Below are 23,023 nucleotides of genomic sequence, written 5' to 3' on the forward strand. Positions count from 1 at the left end.
AGGGCCTTTTGCTATGCCCTCTAATATTTGCCAGAATTAAAACTTTATGTTGTGTAGCAAAACAGCGCATAATACAGCAGCGTAAGTGAGAGTACTTGAAAGTGGGTGTACTGGGAAACTGAAGAGACAAAATACGGTTCTCTTCTTATTTCATTAAAAATACAGATGTCTACTTTTAATTCTAGTATTCCAGTGTTAATTAAAATAAGTATCTAACCAGTACACATTGCCTTCATTGTTCTGAGAAAATAAATCTTCCCCCAGAACATGCCTGTGGAAACAGAATGCTTGAAATATGGTACTTGCTCTTCATATTTCTGCCTCAGTAGCGAGTTCACATTTTTCCATATGGTCCATCTGTTGTGAGCAAAAACAAAATTTCTAAAGCATGAGCCATATCATTCTAAATTGGTTTTATCCCTAACCAAAAAAACATGACTCAGATTCACAATAACCATGGAATTTTCCAAGTGATATCTCAAGTTTTGTAAACGCCCTTTCTATTAAAAAAAGAGGGAGCTCCTAAATCTATCTTCTGTTAAAATCTAGCTATGTATTAAAAAATACAAAAAAGAAAAGTGTTTTGTAAAATACATAGTATTATGATCCAGACTGGATCAGATTTTGCTCTCATGGATGCTAGTGCAAACTTCAAGAAAATTCCCTACTTTCAAGAGGCAACCATTTGAAACACTCAAGAAACATGTGAAGACTTAGTAATGCATGTACAGCAACACCTATGATAGCATGTATGTTCTCTCCATGTATTTTAATTATAGCCTCAGACTGAACAAAACAATCTCAAAATGCGAAAGATGAAAAAGGAAGCTATGAGACTACTTAAATAAACTATCGTATAAAACTTTCAGAAGTTTCATTGGAACATGAGTCACATTTTGGAAACGTCATAGACTTTCGAATCTTGGACATTACTGGCTTCCTATGAGACTGAGGTTCCTAGGTCATTTCTATTCAGTTGAAAATGTGTCCCCAAGTTCCCTGAAGACAAAAAAAACCCAACAACAACCAGATAGCTTCTTCAATAAATACAAAATTAAGACCAGAATTCCTAGTGTTTGCTTCTTACTTGAAGAAAAACTGATATGAATATAATATCCATTACGCTTTTAGAGTGTTTTTTTGAAGTACCCTATCAGGAAAGCCTTGCTGGTCTGACAAATTGATTTCTTACTCACAGAGATCATCTTTCGAGTCCTTTCAGTGTTACTGAAGAAATGATTTTACATCCGAATTTCACTGTATGAAAACAATGCTTCTCTCTAACAGAAAGATGCTGCTGCCTTTCTTAATAGCAAAAGAGTGAATTACAGACTTTTTAATGATATAGACATTTTCTATATCCATCATCATGTAAAGGCCTTGGTGGTATAGAAATTGATGGAACATTCGTAAAAGCAGCAAAAAGAGGAAATTTGTTTCCATAACACTAGCAAAAGTTCCAGAGATTCATTCAACAAGCTGGATGGAAATAATAGTTCTGACTTACTTAGGCTATGAAATGGATTACTCAATATGGGAGTATGCTGTACTTCCCATGGAGAAAAACATTCTCCCATAATGTATTTGCTTATAAGCAGTGGAGGAAATGGAAATGTGAGGTCCTCATCCATTCAGCCATTCCTCTCCTGCCAAAAACCAGCTTGATGATATGCATTCAGTGCAAATACTGCTCTTTGCAACTACTGTGTGTAGAGAAAAAAGCAATCATATTAGTAGAATATGTGTTTTAGTGTTGTGGTTTCCTCCAGTTAATGCAATAAATAAATAGTCCAAGTAGTGATTTTTAGGCAGAAAAGAAACGATAAGGCTTCCATAGCACAAATGTCTATCGCTGCCTGAGTTGCTTCACTCCAAATTTTCATAGTGTTGTAAAAGAAAATAGTACATGGGTAATGATCTAGGAAAGACAGACTCAACAAGAAATAACATCTGGAAACTCTGAGTAAGCCAAGGTGTTTTGAAAACCATACTGTTGCAAGCTGTTTGTAAAAGCACAGTCTACAGTAAACAATCCACCAAACAGCACTGGAAACAGCGCTGCACTGTTTATCGGAGCAATAGCATGTCTTCAGCATTCACACATAATCATAAGGGGACAGGCATCATCTCGGCTGTCGTCTTGGCTGGCCCATCCTGGACCGCTCTCAGTGGCAGGTGCTGTAGTCCACTTGCTGACAATGGTTTCAGAGCGAGTATAAATGCACCTGAACTGTTTTCAGCACCATCTCAACAGGGCTGACCCTGCTCGGTCTGAAAGAGATTTCATCATTGTCTACACCAGTGTTCAAGTTGTTTTCATCACCTCCACAGCTGCAACCAACATCTGAAAACAAGCACAGACAGAGCAAGCAACCACCACTGGCCAGTGATAAGAGCAAAGCCTGAGGCTTTTAATCAACAGCATGTTCACTGGGATTGTGTAGGGTTCAGCCTGACAAACAAGATGTAGAGGTCCCCGTGAAATGAAAACCAACACAGCTGTGAATGCCATCTTGCCAGGGATGGGTGTTAAATAACATCAGCATAGTGCAAAATAAAACTGGAATCAGAGGGGTAGAACATTTTTACTCTTATTCAGTACCACAAGTCAAAATGTCTTCTATCAAAGGCATTTTGCCTTCTCTTAGAGAGATAAAAAGTCTTCTATCATGTCCAGCAACTATCACCTTTTCATGACAGAGCTATCTGTTGCATTTTTCTCAACTGAATATACCTGTGGAGACTAGGATCTCTCTAGGGTACTTACCAAAAGATGTTACCTTGTCTCTGAAGAACATAAACTCCCTTCCTTTATAAACAAATATATTACAGCAAATAAGCTCCAAAGAATCATCTGCAGAACCTTGAAATAGACCTTGATTTTACACAAATAATTCCTGCATGTTTTACTTGAGCAAGATGTTAGTGTTTATGTCTGACACTGGTCCTCTGACAAAGTGATTTTCTGGAAATCCCACCTGTACAAGGGCAGCATCCTTGACCTTAAAGGCTAGAAACAATTGTGGAACAATGTAATTTGAAAAATCAGGACGGCTTTCAGTGCACATGAAACTTGGATGGACAGAAGAGGCGGAAGATTGTTCTGAGCAACGTGCATTTGCAAATAAGAAGGATCTTTGGCCCCTGGCAAGTAAATGATGAAGCAATTTGAAAAGGAGACTAGCACCAGATTGGCAGCAGGGGAAAAAGAGGAGATGATTCTTGCACCATGACAGACTCACGGAGAGCATAAATGAGGCACACAATGCAAGTGAGATGTATTCAGGAAAGCACATATCAGGTAACTTCAGGTTGCACACTGAGCAAGAGAGGATAGAAGAAGGAGAAGGAAAGAAGATTGAAATCCATAGATGTTTAGTGTGGTGGACAGTCATTCACACTTACTTTTGAACTACAGGAGCCTGCATTGCTATAGTGATCTTTTGGGAGCCTGAGCTCTGCCCCAAAATGGAGAATAAAGGTGCAAGAAGAACTGACACCCAGCAGCAGAAAAGACGGGCAAAACACAGAAAAGAAATTCCTTCACTGTGACCAAGGGGAAAGATGCACCAAAGTTTGCTGCAGAATTGCTTATGAACTGCAAGGGCAAACAGCAATGGGGCTTCAGATTTAGAGACCACCTTTGCCTTCTTATTTTCCTTATTGACTAGACTGACTGTTTTTTCATCTGTCAGCCATGTTGAATATACTTCCGGCCTTGGAATCTGAGTTTGTCTTCTCACTTTTTGGATTTTTTTTTTCTGTGATTGCTGCTTTAACTATTCCGCTTCAAAGGAAATTACTGGAAGACACAACATGTTATTACAGAAGTAGTGAAAGCATGGTATTTTCATAGATTCTGTGTGACTGGTGAAAACAACAGTGTAAATTGCTGTTTTACACTGCTTGGCAAATTTAGAAAAAACTTACTCTGGTGCCTTCATGAGGTGGAATAAGCCATGAGCTGATATACATTTTTGTTAGTCTTGATTCTTCTTTTTCTTCTCTTTTTTTCAAAACAGATGAGCAAAAAGAATTCCTAGATTCTGATTTTTTTTTTTTTTTTTTTCCTCTGGTGGATTTTTACTGTAAATTTTGCAAAGTGTTGTGTTCTGGAAAGTTTACACTTTCTTGCCCCTTTTCTGATCATTTTTTTCTAACACCTAACCAGAAGGTCACTTAGTGCACTCCCATCTCCATAGGCCAGCAGATGTGAGTCTGTTAGTGCAGTGGTTTTGGTGTACTTTTGCTTATCACGTTTTTGCCCTTTAGGTGCCAACCTGGATTCACTGGAGCAAGATGTACTGAAACTCTGCCCATGAAAATCCAAAACCAAGAAAGTATGTTAAAATAATCTGAACTTCGCTTTCTTCCCAAACTACAGCAACAAAATCAATAGTACTTGGTGTTTTCACAGTTCAGCTGGAACCGGCCTCTTTACACACTAATTTATGACCTGATTCTCCAAAGTGAAATCTGTACACCATGGCATTATTGACCTCCAAAATGTTTCTCATTTGTGTGATTTTTGATCTCTCCATCCGTTCACAGATGCATTTGCATTGCACACACCAGCAGCTTTCTTGTTTGGGAGACTGCTGTAAAGTGCAACCCTAAAAGAACAAACTCACGGAGGTGAGTGATGTGTCCTCGCTGCATTGTGGAAAGTGCATCCTAAAAGCAATTTGGGAATTTGGAATGGTGAATTTCTGCCTCGAAACATCTTGAAACACACTTTGATCTGGATTGGTTTGGTTTGGCTGGCTTTTCGGGGGGGCGGATTTCTTTTCATTTCCACAGAGCAAATGAGTTGCTCTCAGCATCTTGAGCCATTTTGACATGCTAAACCGAGATTCAGTTTCTGAAAGTGAACTCACCAAGTCATATCAGTTCACACTGACGAAACTTCTTTCTTAGCATATATTCACCTCTTCTCTTTTCTCTGTTTTTTCTGTACCATTTTTTTTTTGTTTGTTTTTCCTCTCAGGTGCCCAAATGAATTTACTGGTGATCGCTGCCAAAACTACGTAATGGCCAGCTTCTACAGTACGTCCACTACCTTTCTGTCTGTGCCGCAGTAGAAGCATGCTCAGTCGGTGTTGCTTTCTTGTTGCTGCATCTTTCCTCCAATTATTTATTTTTAATCTATAACTAGATTTTCTGCCTAAGGCCTAATATTGATTGTCTCTGCCTGTTGCATGAAAATGATAACAAAAAGCAATTGCAATACTCTCCTGGATTGTTTGACATTGAGGTTTTGGGGAAATGAGAGACTTAGGAACATTGTAAAAGTAACACTGAATGGTGTGATATGGACTCCCCACTGACATCAAGCAGTAAAAGTGCAAAAAAGATGTTTTGAAAGTCTCGTATTTTATTCAAAAGCAGCTTATGAATCTTTGTAGAGGGCAGTACTCCCCCAGCAAAGGGAAAGGTAGCTAATACTCTGCTTGTATATGAGATTTGTACTCAGACCTACAAGTTAAAGGTAATTGACGTGCTTACATTGGTCCTAATGAGCACATGCCAAACGGGATCTAAATGTTCTCTTCATTGTCCAAGTTTCAGGGCAAAAAGACACAGAAAGAAAAAGAAAAGGGGGAGAGATGGCATAAACGATGAGGTCTGACATACTTATTTGTGGCTACCAGCTGCAAGAGATCAAATATTTTAGAGCCAAATTAGTTGGCCAAAGGAATTTAGTAGGCAGACACACATAAACACAGATGTGCATCCACCATAGAGGACACTATGTCAGACTGCTGGTAGAACCAGCACTGCAGTCACATGTCTCATAAGCACAGAGGGATGAGTTAATTATTATTACTTGTCAGGGAGGAAACAGAAAGTACACTAAATATTTATTTTATCTTATTGGCTATAGTAAAGTCAAAGGTAACCTATAAGAAAATCACTTAGATCTTACATTTTAATGCATGTGTACTATTCATAATTAATTGTCTCTGACATCTGAATGTACTATGATCTAAAAGCAATATTATAGGAGCTTGTTTTTTGATGGATTACTTGTCATCACAGATTTCAGAGACTATAGGCTAGCTTAATTTAATTTCCATCAGTATATAGGACAAAAAGCAGTTTAGCATGTGCTGGACATTTTGGAGCCTGAAGATATGCATAGGTTTTCTCTTATACTGATGGATGAAAAATGTCCATACATAATTCATGCTGCCCATCATGGAAGCTACCCGTGTAATTCTCAAGGGTAGAGACCAGACCTTCCAGCATTCAAGTGTGTATTTTATGCCCTGTTTTAAAAGCTTTATTGGTGTGAGTTATTTTTAAAATGCCTCTGGTAACTATGGATTTGAAACTTTTCATGCTGTTACAGTGTTTAAGTTTACCATATATTAGATTTAAATGGCCTTTTCTGTGTATTGCGGTAAAAGGTGCAGTGAAGCTTTTCTTAGAAGCATCATTTCAAAGGAGGTCGTGTAAAAACATAAGATCCAGTATTTGTTGCTGAGTTTGTCCTGAAACTGTGGGAGAATTCTATGTTGACTATAAATTAATTTTCCTACCCACGGAAAAAAGAAAAACAGGTTTAGGTGGGGTTTCCCTTTTTAGTTTTTCACTTTCCTAACTCTGGTTGGGATTTTTTAAAGAAATTTTTGGCCAGTAGATATTTTCTGAAGTTGCATCCATGGAAAAGACATAGATGCCCTTGCCTCGCTGCAAGTTATGCTCATCTGCAAGTCCTTAAGTTAGCCCAGTACTGCTGTCCTTGAAATGCACTGGAAGAGAGCACACCACTACCTGCCCTAGGCTACTCTGAAAGCTCCAACAATGGCTGTGAGACTCTGGCACTTCTGCCTAGCCTGTGTCTGCAGTGTAACAGGTGTCTTAAACTGCTACAAATCTAAAGTGACACTTTTGGAAAGGGTCCAGTGAGGGTAGATATAAATAAAAAATAATCATTGAGGAACCATTTATATGACTTTTTATTACTACAGCCAACACCAACCAGAGCATACCGTTAAAAAGGGGACTTAGAATGAGAGTTATCTTCAGACAAATACTGCATTTGGGGCTTAAAGCCAAGCTCATATTTTGCACCAAGTGGTGCGGGTGATTAACTTAGCTCTGCAGATGCAGCTTTTGCAAAGTTCAGAGCAAACTGGGATGTTAAAGAGCCTAAGTGCCAATAGGAAACAAAAGTGTGCATGTGAACTATACAGCACTATCTAATTTTACTTGCTTTCGAAAGGTGTTTCTTTAAGGTGTTTCCCCCATACCCTGACTTTTTGCTGCAGCGGTTTTGACTTTGAGACTCAAGGTCCACCACTGGTTCATAATACACTGGAAGGTGGTCCCCAAGAGTGTTGCAAAAATACTATATATCTGTTCCATGCAGATATATTAGCTATATTTGAATGTTCACGTATTCACTAATTTTTATGTAGCTATGCCTGAGAACTCTAATAGCAAAACTGCAGAATGGTCTTTGAGATAAGAAACGGTGGTAGAGCCTTGGATTGATAGAAAATTGATGAAGCTTCTCTAGAGCATAATCATAGGTAAAGTCTTTGTCCTCCTAAATGCCCCAGATCAGCCAAGAATGGCGCCCAAAGGGCCAACTGACTTACGCACCTCACTAGTTAACAGTTTTATACATATTGTGAACATAGAAGAACTCATAGGGCATGCTGGGAGCTTTCTTGGGCATGAATTGAATTAATGAATCTTACCTGAAATTTTCATTTTCTAAAGACTTTCAGCACCCTAAATTGTAGTCTTTATATGCTAAGACCAAGGCTCTTACATGATAGAGTTGAAAAATGTCATTGTCCATCTTCTGCTCAAGGTTAAAGATGACAGTATTTCACTATAAACAGCTCAGTTAATGCTCACTAAATGCTAAAAATGCTATGACAGAATACTCTAATTAAGAAAGGATGTTTGTTATGCTTCTGAGACTCAAATCAGTTATAGGAAAACATTTTTTACAGGAGCTATAGGACTTAATATCCTTTAACAGCTCAAAATTGATTTTTCAGCCTAAGTACCACTGAAATGATCCAAGACTTAGGATGCAAAATGGATACTAAGCCTCAGGAAGAGACACAGCATCCCAGCCACTCAAGCAGAATTTGCAGACATGTGGGAGTTTTGCTCTGTGATAGTCTGGAGGATCTTAGTTTTAATTCAATTTTCATAAAAAAGGAACTTTTTTAGAATTTGTTGTTACCCACAAAACACATTTAGTGAGAAAATTAAACGACTTAAGATACATGGCATCTTGATGCTTTAGAGGTGAAATTGGTCTCCCTGGACCTCTGTGCTGATGCAGTTGATCCAAATGGGCCCTTCCCTTGTCAGGTGCAAGGTCTCCACACAAGCTTGCAGCTGTGCTCACCCCTCACTGGACAGCACCATGTCCTCAGGCTACCCACCCAGCCCTATAGAGTAATCACATCAAAATCTTGGGTGTCTAGCAGCTGTGGCACATCACTCCTGAACAGAGCATGCAGTCCTGGAGGACCTGTTCCGGCATTTTCAGGCATCAGACTCTTGTTCTATAGGTCCTGGACCCCAACATGCTACCATGAGTTGTAGCTCTTACTTTCTGGGAAAAAAACTCAAAATGCTTCCCAAGCAATTTTTTTTTCCAATACTGCCCCCACAAAAATCACATCCAGAATGAAAATTGAGTTGTTAAAAATAATTATTTGCATTTCTTCTTAGAGCACCTGAACAAATATCCAGTAGAAATCACACTGCTAGTAAAAAATTATGCAACAATACTGGTTTAAATATTAAAAGATCAAAAATAATAACCTGTTTATAAAATGAGAAGCATTGGGGTATTCTGCTTTCTTTTAAACAGATCTAGGGAATGTACCTAGGAATGCTAAAGAAAAATAGGAGCTACATAACATTTAGGTTGAATAAGCAATGCATGTTTTTTTCAGCATGTTTTCTTGTTAGGGCTTTCAGACAGAATATATTCCAATTTAAAGTACCAACTTCCCATTGAATTACTTAAAATAGAAACTGCATGATATGAGTGACTTCCCTAAAATTAAATTACACCCAGACTAGGAATTTTACCTGTTAGCAAGCATAAATACAGCAATATATATGCATGGGCATGTCATTCATTTTATTGAAGACTTAACCAAGCTTTCTATTGAACTAATGTGTATCGTTAGCAGTGTTCATGTAGGCATGTAAGACTGGCTCTTTAGGAAGAGATCTGGATGGATTCCAGCTTACTTAACCCTTAAAATGTTACTGATCGGCAGAAAAAAATTGGCATTCCCTCTGTGTACGAACTACTGAATTTGGTCAGAAAATTAGTTTTAGATTTAAAATTCACAGCACACAAGTATAAAGAAAGTGAAAGCCATCACAGTTATGGTGTTGGTCCCATCAGAAGGGTCTCCTAGGGTACCTGCCAGGCGGAAACCTGTATGCCTTCTCACCCCCAGCTGCTCGAGATGCTGATTTAGGCATGGGATTCATGTAAACAGCATCAGCCCCTTAACCCCAGGGTGCATCCAGCTGACCAGAGGGTGGTTCTGCCCAGGCAGCACAGCCCAAAGGCAAGGGCAAAGGACTTGGCTTCTTTTCCAAAAATGAGAGCCCTGCTACACTCAGTTTGCAGAGCTCCCACTTCTGAGCAAACAGTCCCAGACACCTCCAGGTTGCAACCTATAGGAACAGGGAACCGCATACAGGGGACAGGAATACAGGGAAAATGAGGCCAATGCAAGAGCCATTTGCAGGGGGATGCTACCCCTCATAGAGCAACCCTGTGCTCTAATGGTCCCATCTGAAAAAAACAGCCATTTCACATGGCATCCTCAGGCCATAGCCCCCTTATCTCAGTAAGATCTTTAAGGGTTAATAGTTCTTGTTGCTTCCCTGCATTGTGAATGTTCAGATCCCCCATACATATTTTGGTGTGTGACCCTTGCAGAAGGCCTGGTCATGTAGCTTGCAGAGGCGCGTTTCAGCACTACTCACGTACCCATATGCCCTTTTGTCCTGTTTCATGTGCAGACACAGAATAGCCGTAATTCTTAAATGTGATTTATTTTTGAGTACAGTATATTGCTCTTTTCTGAAACTTTTCCCTTTTTCTTTCTTTTTTTGTCAACTTTCTGCATTGGCAGAGCACCTTGGGATTGAATTTATGGGTATGGACCAATCATTCCTTTTAGCCTGCAGATTTTAGAGCCTGAGAGATAAATCCCTTTTCATTTTTTTTTCTCCATCTCCCCTTTTCAATTTCTAACCAATTTCTTTATGCTTTAGAAGGGATCATACAGCTATAACAACAACCCTTGTCAAAATGGTAGCGGAGATCAGCAGTTATAGTGATAAGATATTCCAAACCTAAGGAATTCTAGGAATTACCAAAGTAACCATAACATAGTGCACATTCATTTTTCTGCTGTGTAATTTTGGCTAGTTTTGACATTTGCTTTGGCTAAGTTCTTCTAGGGTTACTGGATTTTGGAAACACTGTAAACATGAAGCAAAATGACTAACTAGTCTATAAAAATGGATAAGCTGTTATAGCCACTTAAAAATCTGCAAATTTACAGTTTTGAGCTCTGGTTTCCAAGTAAAATTCTATGTCTAAACCCACAGCTAGGTATGTAAATTAGATGCATTTACATATGTGTTAATTATATGCACATACACATTCATTTCTAGGTCTGAAAGTAGAAATGAACTGAAAGTTATTTAGGAACTTAAGTAGAGGTTTACAGCTAGACTCCAGATTTTCAAGTCAGCAAATATGATCAATATTTCTAATACCAAACTCATATTGCACCCAACCAAGAACACTGGCAGCAGGTACTATTTTTACACTTCATCTTAATTATAATGGAAATAGATCTTATAAATCCCCCTCATGAATAGGCAGTACTTATCTGACTAACATTCAGTAATCAGGTGTACACATAGTGTATCTTTTGAGTCAGTTTTAGTTTGGAATCTCCTAAAATTGTTGACAAATGAAATAAACCAGCCAGTGATGCTTTTCAGACAGTTTTAGTTCATGTTCTTATTAAAAATGTCCACACAGAATGTCATTGCTTAAGCTGTGAACTGTGGAAAACCCATTAACCGTCCAAATTTAAGAAATCTCTCACAACCCAGATTATTATTATTATTAATATTATCATCATTATTATTGTTGTTGTTGTTACTATTGTAGTCACAAGCTCATTATTTCTCACTCGTAAGTGCTAAACTGTAGTAGAAGATATATGGATACATTAATATTTGAGGAATTAAATTAAAATTGTTTGAAAAAATGAGTTGCCAATTCTGCTTTGTACATGAAATAACATCAGTGGAGCCACCTCTCAGAATGAAATTCTTTTAAAAATCCCTAGAGACCTATAAGAAGAAAAACTTTAAACCAGAGCAAATATAAGAACATATATATCATCAATTATGTAAGAATTAAAGGGATGTGAAATTAATTCCATAATGTGCATGTTCAAAAGGCTGCACATAGAGCGATTGAATATCTGGACTTAAATCTCATGTCAGTTTGCTTCTCTACAATTCTGCAGGGGGAAAAAATGCATTCAAGTGATTTTTAACACTTAATAGTCTAAAACCTTTTCTGAATTCTCACTGCACATACATTTCTCTATGGACTTTTCCTCAAAGCTGCTATTACTTGTTTTCAAGGTAGTTTAATGAGCACTGCAAACACAGCACGTGTTGTTTGGTTGGGCATCATTAACTGACTCTGTAAATGTTAACAACGGTCAGGCAGTTTTGGGGCTAGACCTGTATAACATCAAGTGCCCTTTGAGAGTTCAGTCCCTGCTTCACAAAACTCTTCTGGCCCTAAACAGGGTGGCCAAGTCTCATTCTAGAGAAATACACCACTCTCAGATACTGCTGTCCCCAGCAGGGAGACCCTGTCAGCTAGGAGAAGCATGGCCAGGTTTACATGGGAGCTTGCTGGTTTGCTGGGCAAGACATGCCCAGACCTGGGTGCCTTCCGAGGCAGCCATTCCCCACACAGCTTGAGGAAGGCCATGGTGGTGACTCCATTCATGCACAACATGTCAAGATGATGTCAAAAGATCCTATGAGGATCCTTTCAAAGGTTGCTAGGAGTAGTTAAGGCAATGAAAGCAGACCCACGGATTTACCTCTCCATGCCCCTGAAGACCTACAGTCCCCACTCTCTCCCTGCACCTCTCCCCCCTGCAGTGAGTGAAAGCCCAAGAGCATCCAACACACAAGCACAAGCCTGAGCCCCCTGGCAGCCTTAACAAAGCCATCACCAGCCCGCTGCCCGGCTCATTTGCAACAGCCTCAGCTTGGAGTAAACCTCACAGAATCAGTGCAGTCAACCAAGATTTCCACTGTTAGTTAATCTTCCTCCTCCTCTCCCTTCCCCTCCAAGAAAAATGGGTTGGTATGTCCTTATTCATTTTGCTTTCACAAGCTAACAGCTGACAGCATGACAGCTATAAAATAAAATAAAATAAAATATATAATAATTCAAAGCATTTCAAATTTGCCCCTATATTGCTTAGCGCAATTCTCCTGTTTCCTTTGACATCCTCATAATACACCATCTCCATGGCTAACTAATAAGCGCTTTCGGAAGGGGCAAAATGGGAAGGGGATCAATTGCCACTAACTAGCCTAGGTGAGGAGTTATGCTGTATGAGAAATCCCTTCACACTCTGCTTCAGCCTTTTTTCTTTTGTCCTCAAGCATTTTTTCACTCTATTTTTTCCAGTATCAAGCATGCTGTGCCAGCCTACAGTTGACTTCTCAACTCTTTAACCTTGTCATTCCCTATATTTCACCTTCCTCTTTTTCTCTTTGTCCTGGTTTGGTCGGCGTCTCAGCCCTGTCTTCCCTTTCTTTGTTGACTCTCTGTTCTTGGAGTTACATTTTTGTTTTCTTTAATATATTTTTGCAGCATACTAGTTTTACCAAACTCATTTCTTCCCTTCTCCCCATTTGCCCCCACCCCACCCCCACACCCCCCCCCCCGGCCTTTTAAATAATCAGTGCTATTAATTTTGTCTGACAGTGCTCATGACCTGTTTGTTGCTGTTTTGATTTACAGTGGGTTTGGCTTGTAGGATAAATTCATTCCATCATAAGGTTCATTGTATCAGAGAAATTAAGATTTCTTTTGCTTTGTGATTTGTTGCATGGAATATTTGCCATTTGGCCACAGCAACTTTAAAATTAAACTAGGTAAGCCTCCAAAACACATTGGAGGAATGAGTGCTCCCTCTTCAGTAAGGAGCATTTTCTCCTGCACTGATATGACATTCGTGACAGAACATCATTTGAATGCCTGAGCTTGGTCAGAGACTCACGGCACATGTAAGGGAGGGTTGTGCACCTCTGTACTTCCTAGTGAATTGCCCCACAGACCTTTTATGTTCATGTAAGTCCCTTCCACTGGGAATAATCCTGGCATTTATCCCAAAGGTAGTGCAGAGCTGTGCAGTTTTTGTTCGTTCATTTATTTTTAATCACCTGCTGGTATTCCAGCTTGGTCAATATTGCAGTCTGACCTAAGGCCACCCTCCAGTCTGGATTCTCCAGGGAAAGCTTTCTAGACTGTCTGCTTAATCAAAAATAAGCCTTGATAAAATCTAGACACCTATTTTTGTTCTAAAAGCATCTGTAAAACATCAACACAGAATGCGCCTCTGTCTCAGCGCTCCTTACATAACGTTTCCCTAGCACAGCACACAGCGACGCTCTCTGCCAAGCATGAGCAAGGCTGGAATGCATGGTTAGCTCCAACCCAAACATTACCAGTGCTACTAACATCTTTATAATAGTGAAATATCTCTGATGAATGAGATTGGTAACAAGTTGTCATCACTGAGCAAGCTGCCACTCTAGATAGAGCAGTTCCTTTGTTGGACACAAAGAGATGCAAGTAGAAGCCCGGCATTTCTCTGATACAAGGCACTGCTGGTTGTTGATACTGCTGTGTTTTTTGAGAATCATTTCTGAAAGAGTCTGAATTTTATGTCCAGACCTCAGAACCTGTCTTCATTTCCATTGCTGATACAATTACAAGCCAAGCTCATGTCTCAAATGTAGAAGGATATTTTGAAATCTCCTGTAAAGACAACTGAGATATAAATTGACATGGGGGCAGAGGGACATTGGATGTGAAAACAGTCCAAAAAAGATAATAACAAAACAGATTTCTGTTAAAGCCCATGGAATAGGCCTTCATTCCAGCTGTCTTTGCAGAGTTAAACTTCTGAAGCATTTGCAAATTCATGTTATTACCTTAGTGCATTGCATTTTTATTTCCAGCAAATGCTGAGTGTTTGTTAATTGTGAAATTGTTTCATAGATATTATTCTTGTTGACATGAAAAAAAAGATTGCTTTTGACTTTAATTGTATAGATGATCACTCATCCCCATATTGTGTTAAGAGCTTATGGTGTGGTCCTGTTCTCCTTGCCATTAATAATGAGTTTGCCTGAAGTGTGGTGGCTGTGTGACTCTGTGAAGTGGTTTGTAGCATGCCAGCTGTTGACTGTGTGTTCCTTGCCTAGCCATCTTCCATGCTGTGACCTTCTCTGTTTTTGTCCCTTTCTAGAAGCTGAGGAACTGTACCAGAAACGGGTGCTGACCATAACTGGCATTTGCATTGCTCTTCTAGTAGTTGGCATCATGTGTGTGGTGGCCTACTGCAAAACCAAGTAAACTTTTCTCTTCTTTTTTATATCTGTGATTGTTGGTCAGGGCCTTCCCAGCTGACTGTAGCTTCGGCTCTTCTGAGCATAAAGTTGTATCTGGGTTTCTCCAGAGCTGATCTGGAGACAAACCTGTGGCCAGGGTACCCTGGTCCAAGCCAGTCTACATGTCCAACATCAGTGCAAATATAAGACAGGTATCTGAAAGGTTTCTCACCCTTCAAATGTGACTCAAGCGATTTCACTGACTTGCACTTCTTTGTCTGTCACCCGTTCCAGCCGGTTTCCCCAAATGGAAAGGAACAAACCCTAACAACACTGGAATCATGTTGGTCTCCAGCAGTAAATTTTATGTATCAGCCTAGTTTGTTTGTACTTGAGGCAAGATTAACGGTGCTAAAAGTTACTGAACACCAAAGGCCAAAGAACTGAACTCAAAAGTGCTCCCGATGCAAAAGTAGGCACTTTAATGCATTCTGTGAGTCTCTGTGAATTACTGAGGGTGACTCTCAAACATACATGAGACACTCTGGACCATAAATTATACTGAACATTAGCAGGATTTGTGCTGCCAAAACTTTTGGCTGCTCACATAAATCTCCCCACCAAAACACAAAAAACCCTTATAAATCTTCCACATTTATACAAACCTGATTTACTGTTGCAGGGCCTGATTGGCAGTTGGGTTTTTGGTTTTCTTTGTAAGCCCTACCAATAATGGATGTGTTACAAGAGGGGGAGGAAGGGAGTCATTTGCCCTGTTTGGTGAGCCCAGCCACACACACAGTCACTGCTCTCACTCACAACCCTGTGCCAGTGGTTACCAGGGAACAACTGAAATAGAACAATAGAATCAGATCAATTACTACTTTTAGAAATGACAACTGACAAATCAGAGCAGCTATCGAATATCTTCCCTGGTCCAAAGATCACCAAAATCAGCTAAAACTTCCCCATGAAATTCAACAAACATTTAGTCAGATTTCTGAAGTATGGTTTTCTTTATAAAGAGCTATAAATAAAGAGCTATATATTTCCTATATAAAAAGCCATATCTATCAAGGGTCTGGATACTTTGTCATGGTTTGTCCCAGACATCAGTGATCACTGCCAGCCAAAAGTAAAATGTTTTCAAATACAGTTGATGAGAGTGAAAGTGAGCTGCCAGTTCACGGCCTTTCAAATGCAGCAGTGATGCCAGATTGCTCTCTGTGAGATGTTCCCCACATGCTCTTTCTGCCAAATAGGGGAAAACGCACAGAACAGGGAAATCCTGGAATGGTGTTGGGACTAAATAAAGTGTAATGGCTTAGATACTGTTAGTCTTCTTGCAAGAGATACTGCTGGTCAAATGCTAAGGCAGCATCTTCTGACACTAAGTCTCAATTCAGAAGTGCTTTATTTACAAGTCATGTACTTTAAGGGGAAGGCTTCTCAGAATAAGCGAAGTGCACACTAGTTTTCCCATTATCCTTTCTTCTTAGCTTCCTGAAGTTTCTTTTTTTAGCTAATGTCCTTTCACTAGAGGACAACCAGCACACATGGAGGCAAGCAAAATGCAAATACATTCATCAGTGAAGGTGGGAAGTAATGTGGTTTCCTAGGGATAGTTTCCTGGGCAATACATGCCAAGATCTCAGACCCATAGATGATGAACTAAAATTCCCTCTGGAACTCACTTCCGCTACCACGTCAGGGAACTCTGGGTGTCTTCAACTCCCAATGTCTCCAAGGGCTCATGAAGGGGTGATATGAAATCAAGTTAAAACCTTGTCTGTGTTGCTTCTCAGAGCAAGCAGGTCTTTGGGTATCTGCTCAGACACCTTCTGTCACTGCACTCTGCATCTGCCTTAACCACCTGTGTGTCGTAAGATGATACCTGGTTATCCTCCAAACATAAAGCCTACCTGGAGACCAGGGAATGTGTCTTGCTGAGTCCAAGGCAGCCATGCCTGCTTAAACCATTCATGTGGAGTGACAAAAATTAAATGCCTTCCACTAACTAAGCACACACATACAGAGAAAATATGTAAAATACGCTGTGTCAAGTCATGTTTTCTTTGTCTTTCAGCTTCCCTGGCTATAAACTTCAACATATTTATTGTTTTCCCTCCCCCCTCCTTTTTGGAAAGCTTGGAATAGTCCCCTTGAGTTCAAAATGGGATTGCAAATGGTTGTATCTTACATTGTAAAACCCTGCCAAAAATATCCGCATTTCATATGGCTTAGGGAATTGTGTGTATTTTAGCTCTTCCCACAGCCAAGGTCATATGCACTCTGCAGTGTGCTGGAGCCTGCATTCTGCCTTCATTTGCCTGGATTCTGTGTCAGGATAGTGGAAGTTCTCCAGTATAATCAGACAAAGTTGGGGAATATTGATAAATTAGGTCTGAAATTGAGTAGCTCTTTCTCCAGTTATTTATTTTGGTCTTATATTTAGTGTATTCTGCATGTCCTTCACAGTGCCAGGTTTTACTGTGCTGCAAGTTTTGTTACTGACGGCTTGCAATGATGTCCTGAAAAGTTCTCTTGAAGAGACCTGGAAGGATTAGCAACTTGGGAAGGAGCAGCTGAGGACGGGGCTCAGTAGAAGCACCCAAGTCAGCCAGGGACTACGCCATTAGTACATGTTATTGATGAATAGTCTTATTGTATGCATTAGCAGCCCTGACATCCATCTGGTAATCATTAGGTTCCAGGGTTAATCTGATGTTGCTGTAACAGAACCTTCCAGAGATGCCAGGATGGCTGCAGGCTCAGCGTACCTCACATACTCACTCACTTCGGATTTTTTGGGGGGTTCCTCTGCACCCTTCACTTCCTGAACAGATTTATGTATTTGGAGTGCAGTGATGAGGCAGGGGACAAATCCCACAAAACAACATGTAGCTCCCACATCACAAACATGGTGGCTCGCACCACATTTTCCAGTGGCTGGAAGCAAGCCCTGAGACAAGGCCACCTCAGCTTCGTGTGGTGAATGGAGAAGCATATCCCAGTGGGCTGTCAGAAACCTGGCCGTGGCTGCAGCGAGGATGCCATGGTGGATGGGTTGAAATCTCTCGCCCCTCACATCTGAGTGCAGAAAAGAGCTCTTCCTGACATTGAGTGTGACTTAGAAATGGCTTTCCTCTTCCTCACACTTTTTCCTATCCCTCTGTGGCCTGCTGACTCCTGGAAGGGTTCCCACACATCCTTTCCCTCTGCAGGTCCCCACAGCTGCAGCTGCAATTAGGCCTGCAATCTCAAACCTGACTCAGAGATCTTGCAGCGGTGGGGAAAGTGCTGGCAAAAACAGTGATGTTATACTATTATCATCATCATCAACAACATGCTGAAAGGTGCAGCTGCTTTCCCTTTGCCTATTAAAATCATTTCCATGTTTCGTGTACAGGAAGCAGAGGAAAAAGTTGCACGACCGCCTTCGGCAGAGCCTGCGCTCCGAAAGGAACAATGTGACGAACATGGCCAATGGGCCGCATCGCCCCAACCCTCCACCGGATAATGTCCAGCTAGTGAACGTAGGTTTTACTGCCCGCCTTACAGCCTAGGCTGCTGGGGACACAGCAAAGCTCACCCAGCGGCCTCTAAACTTCTACCTGCTGCAGGCTGGTGGCTGAATTCTCTTGGCTTTCTCCATCCAGAAGCAACTGGGGACTTTGCTAAAAATGTTTAGTAAAATGAGACACATTTCTGCAGGTGGTCAGTTTCCCGGGCCACGCTGCACTGCTGCAGCTGTGCCTGTAGATCTAGGACAGCAAAAGCAAGTAAAACACCTCTGAAAAAAATACTAACCTCTCTACAGCAGGGCTAAGCACTGCCGAGATCGATTTCTTCAAACACACATCTTGCTCTTCCTTGGCCTCATGGTTGGTGAGTAGGAAGAGCCCCCTCGCATCAGGAATGTGACATTATGATTTCAGGGGTAAAAGTCTGCATGAAGATTTCACCTGGACAGTAGCAGCAGCTGGGGCTGGGGCAGTTACTCCACCAGCATCCCTCAGCCATTTATCAGAGCACAGCAGAGAGTTATACTTCAACTAAACTGTTGGCCAAGCCCCTGGCCGTAGAGGCCAGGGCTCATGCTACCTGTAGCTGCTGCCTCCTCTCCTTCTTTTCCCAGGGAAGGCTGGTCCCTAGAGGGAATGAAGGCTTCCTGCCATCCTACTTTAGTGCTTCACTTCATCACTGTACACATTCATGGCATTGCAGGGATGAGCCCTGGCTCTGCTGAGTCAGTGGCAGCACTCTGACTGACTTTGGTTAAGACCAAGATACCTTTTCGAAAGACCTGGGCTTCCAATATTTCCTTTCAAAAGACCTAAATCTATACTCAGATTATTAACAGAGGGAAAATGAGGATTCCCCACTCATGAGAATAGAGTCCTACCAGCAACAGTACTGGTTGGGCACTGTACATCTCCAGCTCCATTTCAGGAGGCTTTGGCCCTTTCTGCAGATCATCCGCTGATGAGAATGGGTCTGTCATGGTGCTGCATCCATGGACATTGGAAATAGTAATTTCCTGCAAAGATTCTTATCCTGCCATGAACAATTGCTAATGCTAACTACTGCTGTCTTCTCCATCAGGGAAGAATATGTTTGTTGTGTCTGGTTGTAAAGATCTTTATCCATGAGGACTTCTAATTCCTTTGCTAAACACATATGTTGTTTATAGCCCAACTGGGATGCAGACCTTTGCTGACTCCCTCATGTCTTTCCTCCTACTCTGGGTTTAGATGAGGCATGTATGCAGAGGTATACATGAATGTGCTCAAATGTGTCAGTGTGGTTTCTGCCTGTATTTAAGTGACAAAGTTTCTGATTTGGCATGTGTGAAAAACTGTGACTTCTGGGGGAGAGATTGGAAATTATGTCTACAAATGTGCTGTGAATTACAGTTTGTAAACCTGAGGTTTGTTTGGGTTTTTTTCAGCAGTACGTTTCAAAAAATGTAATCTCCAGCGAGCAGGTCATTGAGCGAGAAACAGAGACCTCATTTTCTACAAGCCACTACACCTCAACAACACATCACTCCGTGACAGTCACCCAGACATCCAGCCACAGGTACTGAAGGGGAAGGCAAACAGCACCTGTAATATCTGATGTGTTTCTATTGCAAAACAGAAAAGATGTTGGGGGTGAAATATAACAAACCAAACCAAAACAGAACAAAACAAAACAACCACACAGAAAAATCCCTGCTCCCTTTACAGTGTTTTCATTCTGAGACTAACAATATTTGATGTCATGCCACCTAACTTATTACCTCTCCATGAATTTACAGAGAGTTTTATTGACTGAATGGCATTCCAATACTGATACAATGAATTTTAGCATATGCAATTTGCCAAATCAGTGACAGTCCTGGTGACTGGAAAGCCCTCCTTCAGTCTTCTTTTATCCACATGTGCAAAATCATGTTTATGCATATGGATTTGTACAATCCATAAAACTCTGCAGTCCAGGTTACCAACCCAAAGGTTATGCTGCACATCCCAACAGAGCCCTTTCCTTCCCCCGCTTAAACTTTTGTTTATCTGCATTTGCCACCAAAGTACCTCTCACGCTCCCCTCCCTTCTTCTCCCTTCCTGGTTGCTGCTGTCCAGCTGGAGCAATGGCCACACCGAAAGCATCCTCTCTGAAAGCCACTCTGTGCTCGTCAGCTCATCCATGGAGAACAGTAGGCATACAAGCCCGTCGGGACCCCGGGGCCGCCTCAGTGGCATTGGAGGGCCGAGGGAAGGAAACAGCTTCCTCCGGCATGCGAGAGAGACCCCTGACTCCTACCGAGACTCTCCTCACAGTGAAAGGTAGGACACACCGCTTCATTGCTTTCAGCTGGCAAGGTCAGTGTTCCCAGACGGTTGCAAAGCTTGGGAGCACAGGATGAAACCCATCAGTGAAGCTGTTCATGTAGGGCACGTACCTTCTCATTTGTAAAGGTGGAGATCTTGGTAGTCATTTAAAGTCTACCAGAAACATTTCTTCCCTTCTTGGTTTTGCTGGGTTTACTCCTAACAGCCAGTGGTTCACATGTGGAAAAACTCCATTGAAGTCATTTGGCAGAAATTTCCATTATAAAGTAGAAATGGCTCTTTGCTTAATAAACACTTTCTTAGAAGAAGCAAGTCAGAAAACTGCGAGATTTTGTGAGACACAAAAAGTGGGAAGAAAGCGACGTATTGATCCATAGGAGAAAAGCATTAAGGACACCTAAGCAGTATGGGAATTCTGCCACCACCTACTTTCTGGGGCATTCCAGCTGCTATACCTGTTATCCCCTTCAAAAATTCCCCTTGACACTTTAGTAAATAAAAGCACACAAAGCGAAGTGCAAGCCAGGAGAGCCCAGGCTGTTATTAAATCAGGGTAGTTAGAAATAAAACAGGCCAGGAGTTTTCCAACAAAGTAATTTTTGTTGTGAAAAGCATGGTTCATCAGTACCTATGGTCTGCCTTGTAGTGCATCAGTCTCAAGAAAAGTTTTACTGAAAAAGTCTTCTCAGCTTTGGGCTAGGATTTTACCTCAAGAGTACAAGATGGTACCAGAGTAGTAAAAGAAGAAACTGAGAAGAAACAAGACATTCAAAAATGGCTTTTTTCCCAGCAATCAGAGGCCGAAGAAAAGGAAAACAAAGGGTTATTGGACCAATTCTCTGAGCACTGTGAAATCACAGAGGATTTGATCTCGTGGGATGTCCGTGATGTGAAAAATGCATCCAGGCAATCCCCAGGGAGACCAAGTTGTGTAGGAGACAAATTGTGTTTCCGGAAGAAATAATGTGCAAGTACAGCAAAAGCCATTTCTGTGGTACTCCCTCTGCTGATACACAGGCAACTGCTTTGCAGCTGGATAAATCACCATGGCTAAGGGCTCTCTGAGTAAGGCCTGCAGGACCACTAAGGACAGTAAACTAGCTCTCTCCTTATAACAAAGTTATCTGTAATTTATCACGGAATTTAATTTCAAGATATGTGGCTCACATGGTACAAACAGCCATGGCCCCAATCCAGTAGAGCACTTCAACAAGATTAACTTTAAATCATGCAAGTAGCCCCATTGAAGTCAGCGAGATTACTCACACAGGTAGAGCTCTCACCATGTGCTTAAGCGCTTTGCTGGATCAGGACCTGTAACAGTAAATACCGCATTGTGTCCCACCTGGGAACTGTACAGGATTCACAGCCACACACCACTGACAGTGAGTATTACAGCTTAGTATATTTGGGTATCTGTGTGTGAGAAGTGAAGATCATTTGAGCTGTCTTTCCGCATTGCCTGGGACAACCAGAGTGTCATTCTGATACGAGCTGTTTAGAGTTCAGGATGTGAAAAGAAGCATATGCCTTTCCATTTTGATAAGAAGAAGGAAGGCATTTCATGAACGATAATGTTTCTTGAAGATTATGCTACAGGTGAAGAGCAGCAACATTTCTGTGATAATTCACTAGTCATTGATGGCCTAGCCTGAAATGTGCCTGAAATGACCATGAATTTGGAATGCAGAAGATAATTTCCTGGGCATTAAATTAGGCCTCATCTATTTCTAGCAAACAGGAAACACTTAGCAGATTATTTCTGAGATGGATTGCATGCGCGTGTGTGTAAATAAGGGGGAAAATTAGAGTTATTTGCAACTAAAAATCATTCTGAGACATAAAGTAATGTAAGAGCCAACAAGTTACTTCCTGAGGCCATCAAATGTTTCTGTGCTGTGAATTGGTATACCAAAGCTGAGCTCCCTTCGCCTTCCAGTCCTCCAGCGACTTCACAATTTTGAAATAAAATAGAATAGACATTACAAGGTGTTCCTTTGCATTACCCTATCCTATTGTTGGATCCTATGCCCTGACACCTGTTTAGACAAGCAGAGGACCCCAAGTACCTACATTTTAGAAAGTCCTTAGCCATTTTACAGGAGGGAAGATCAAAACCCACCATCCTCTGCATGAAAGGTTGAACTGTATGATGAAGTTGGCAGCATTCAACTGGGTAATGCTTGTTGGCTAGCCATGGATACACTCTGATCCCCTTTCGCTGAGGCAGCATGGTTTACCTCTTGTTGGCCACGAAGCTGGATAAATCTATCACTTTTTAACCTTCTTTTCTGAATGGGCTACAGCTGCATGTGTTTGACTTCTATACCCCAGCTTGCATGCAGCAGCTTGTTACACTGCTCCACTATGGTGTGGGGGGATACACCAGAAATATGTGAATGCACCATACATCAGTATGATTAACTTGACACTGGTGGAACTATGCACGGTGTGCTGGGCACATTTAACTAACTTAGTTCATTAACTGCATGAGTATAGCTAAAAT

At 41.1% G+C, this 23,023-nt stretch overlaps 1 protein-coding gene across 3 annotated transcripts in view; it reads left to right on the forward strand.

The window, feature by feature from the left end:
* Window positions 1–23,023, forward strand: part of NRG1 (neuregulin 1) — a gene marked incomplete at both ends in the record, with an annotated part of 178,875 nt that overhangs the window by 153,627 nt on the left and 2,225 nt on the right. The window contains 6 exons of one of the 3 annotated variants that reach the window (XM_080637756.1): window positions 4,273–4,340; window positions 10,140–10,163; window positions 14,601–14,703; window positions 18,092–18,218; window positions 19,634–19,764; window positions 20,308–20,511. In XM_080637756.1, coding sequence (XP_080493882.1) covers window positions 4,273–4,340; window positions 10,140–10,163; window positions 14,601–14,703; window positions 18,092–18,218; window positions 19,634–19,764; window positions 20,308–20,511 — 657 coding nt within the window. Of the gene's footprint in view, window positions 1–4,272; window positions 4,341–4,987; window positions 5,047–10,139; window positions 10,164–14,600; window positions 14,704–18,091; window positions 18,219–19,633; window positions 19,765–20,307; window positions 20,512–23,023 lie in introns of all 3 variants that reach the window. The other 2 variants (XM_080637757.1, XM_080637758.1) reach the window with 2 other exon arrangements.

This window comes from Psittacula echo (assembly GCF_963264785.1).
Source record: "Psittacula echo genome assembly, chromosome: Z".
In the NCBI taxonomy this organism is placed as follows: Eukaryota; Metazoa; Chordata; class Aves; order Psittaciformes; family Psittacidae; genus Psittacula; species Psittacula echo.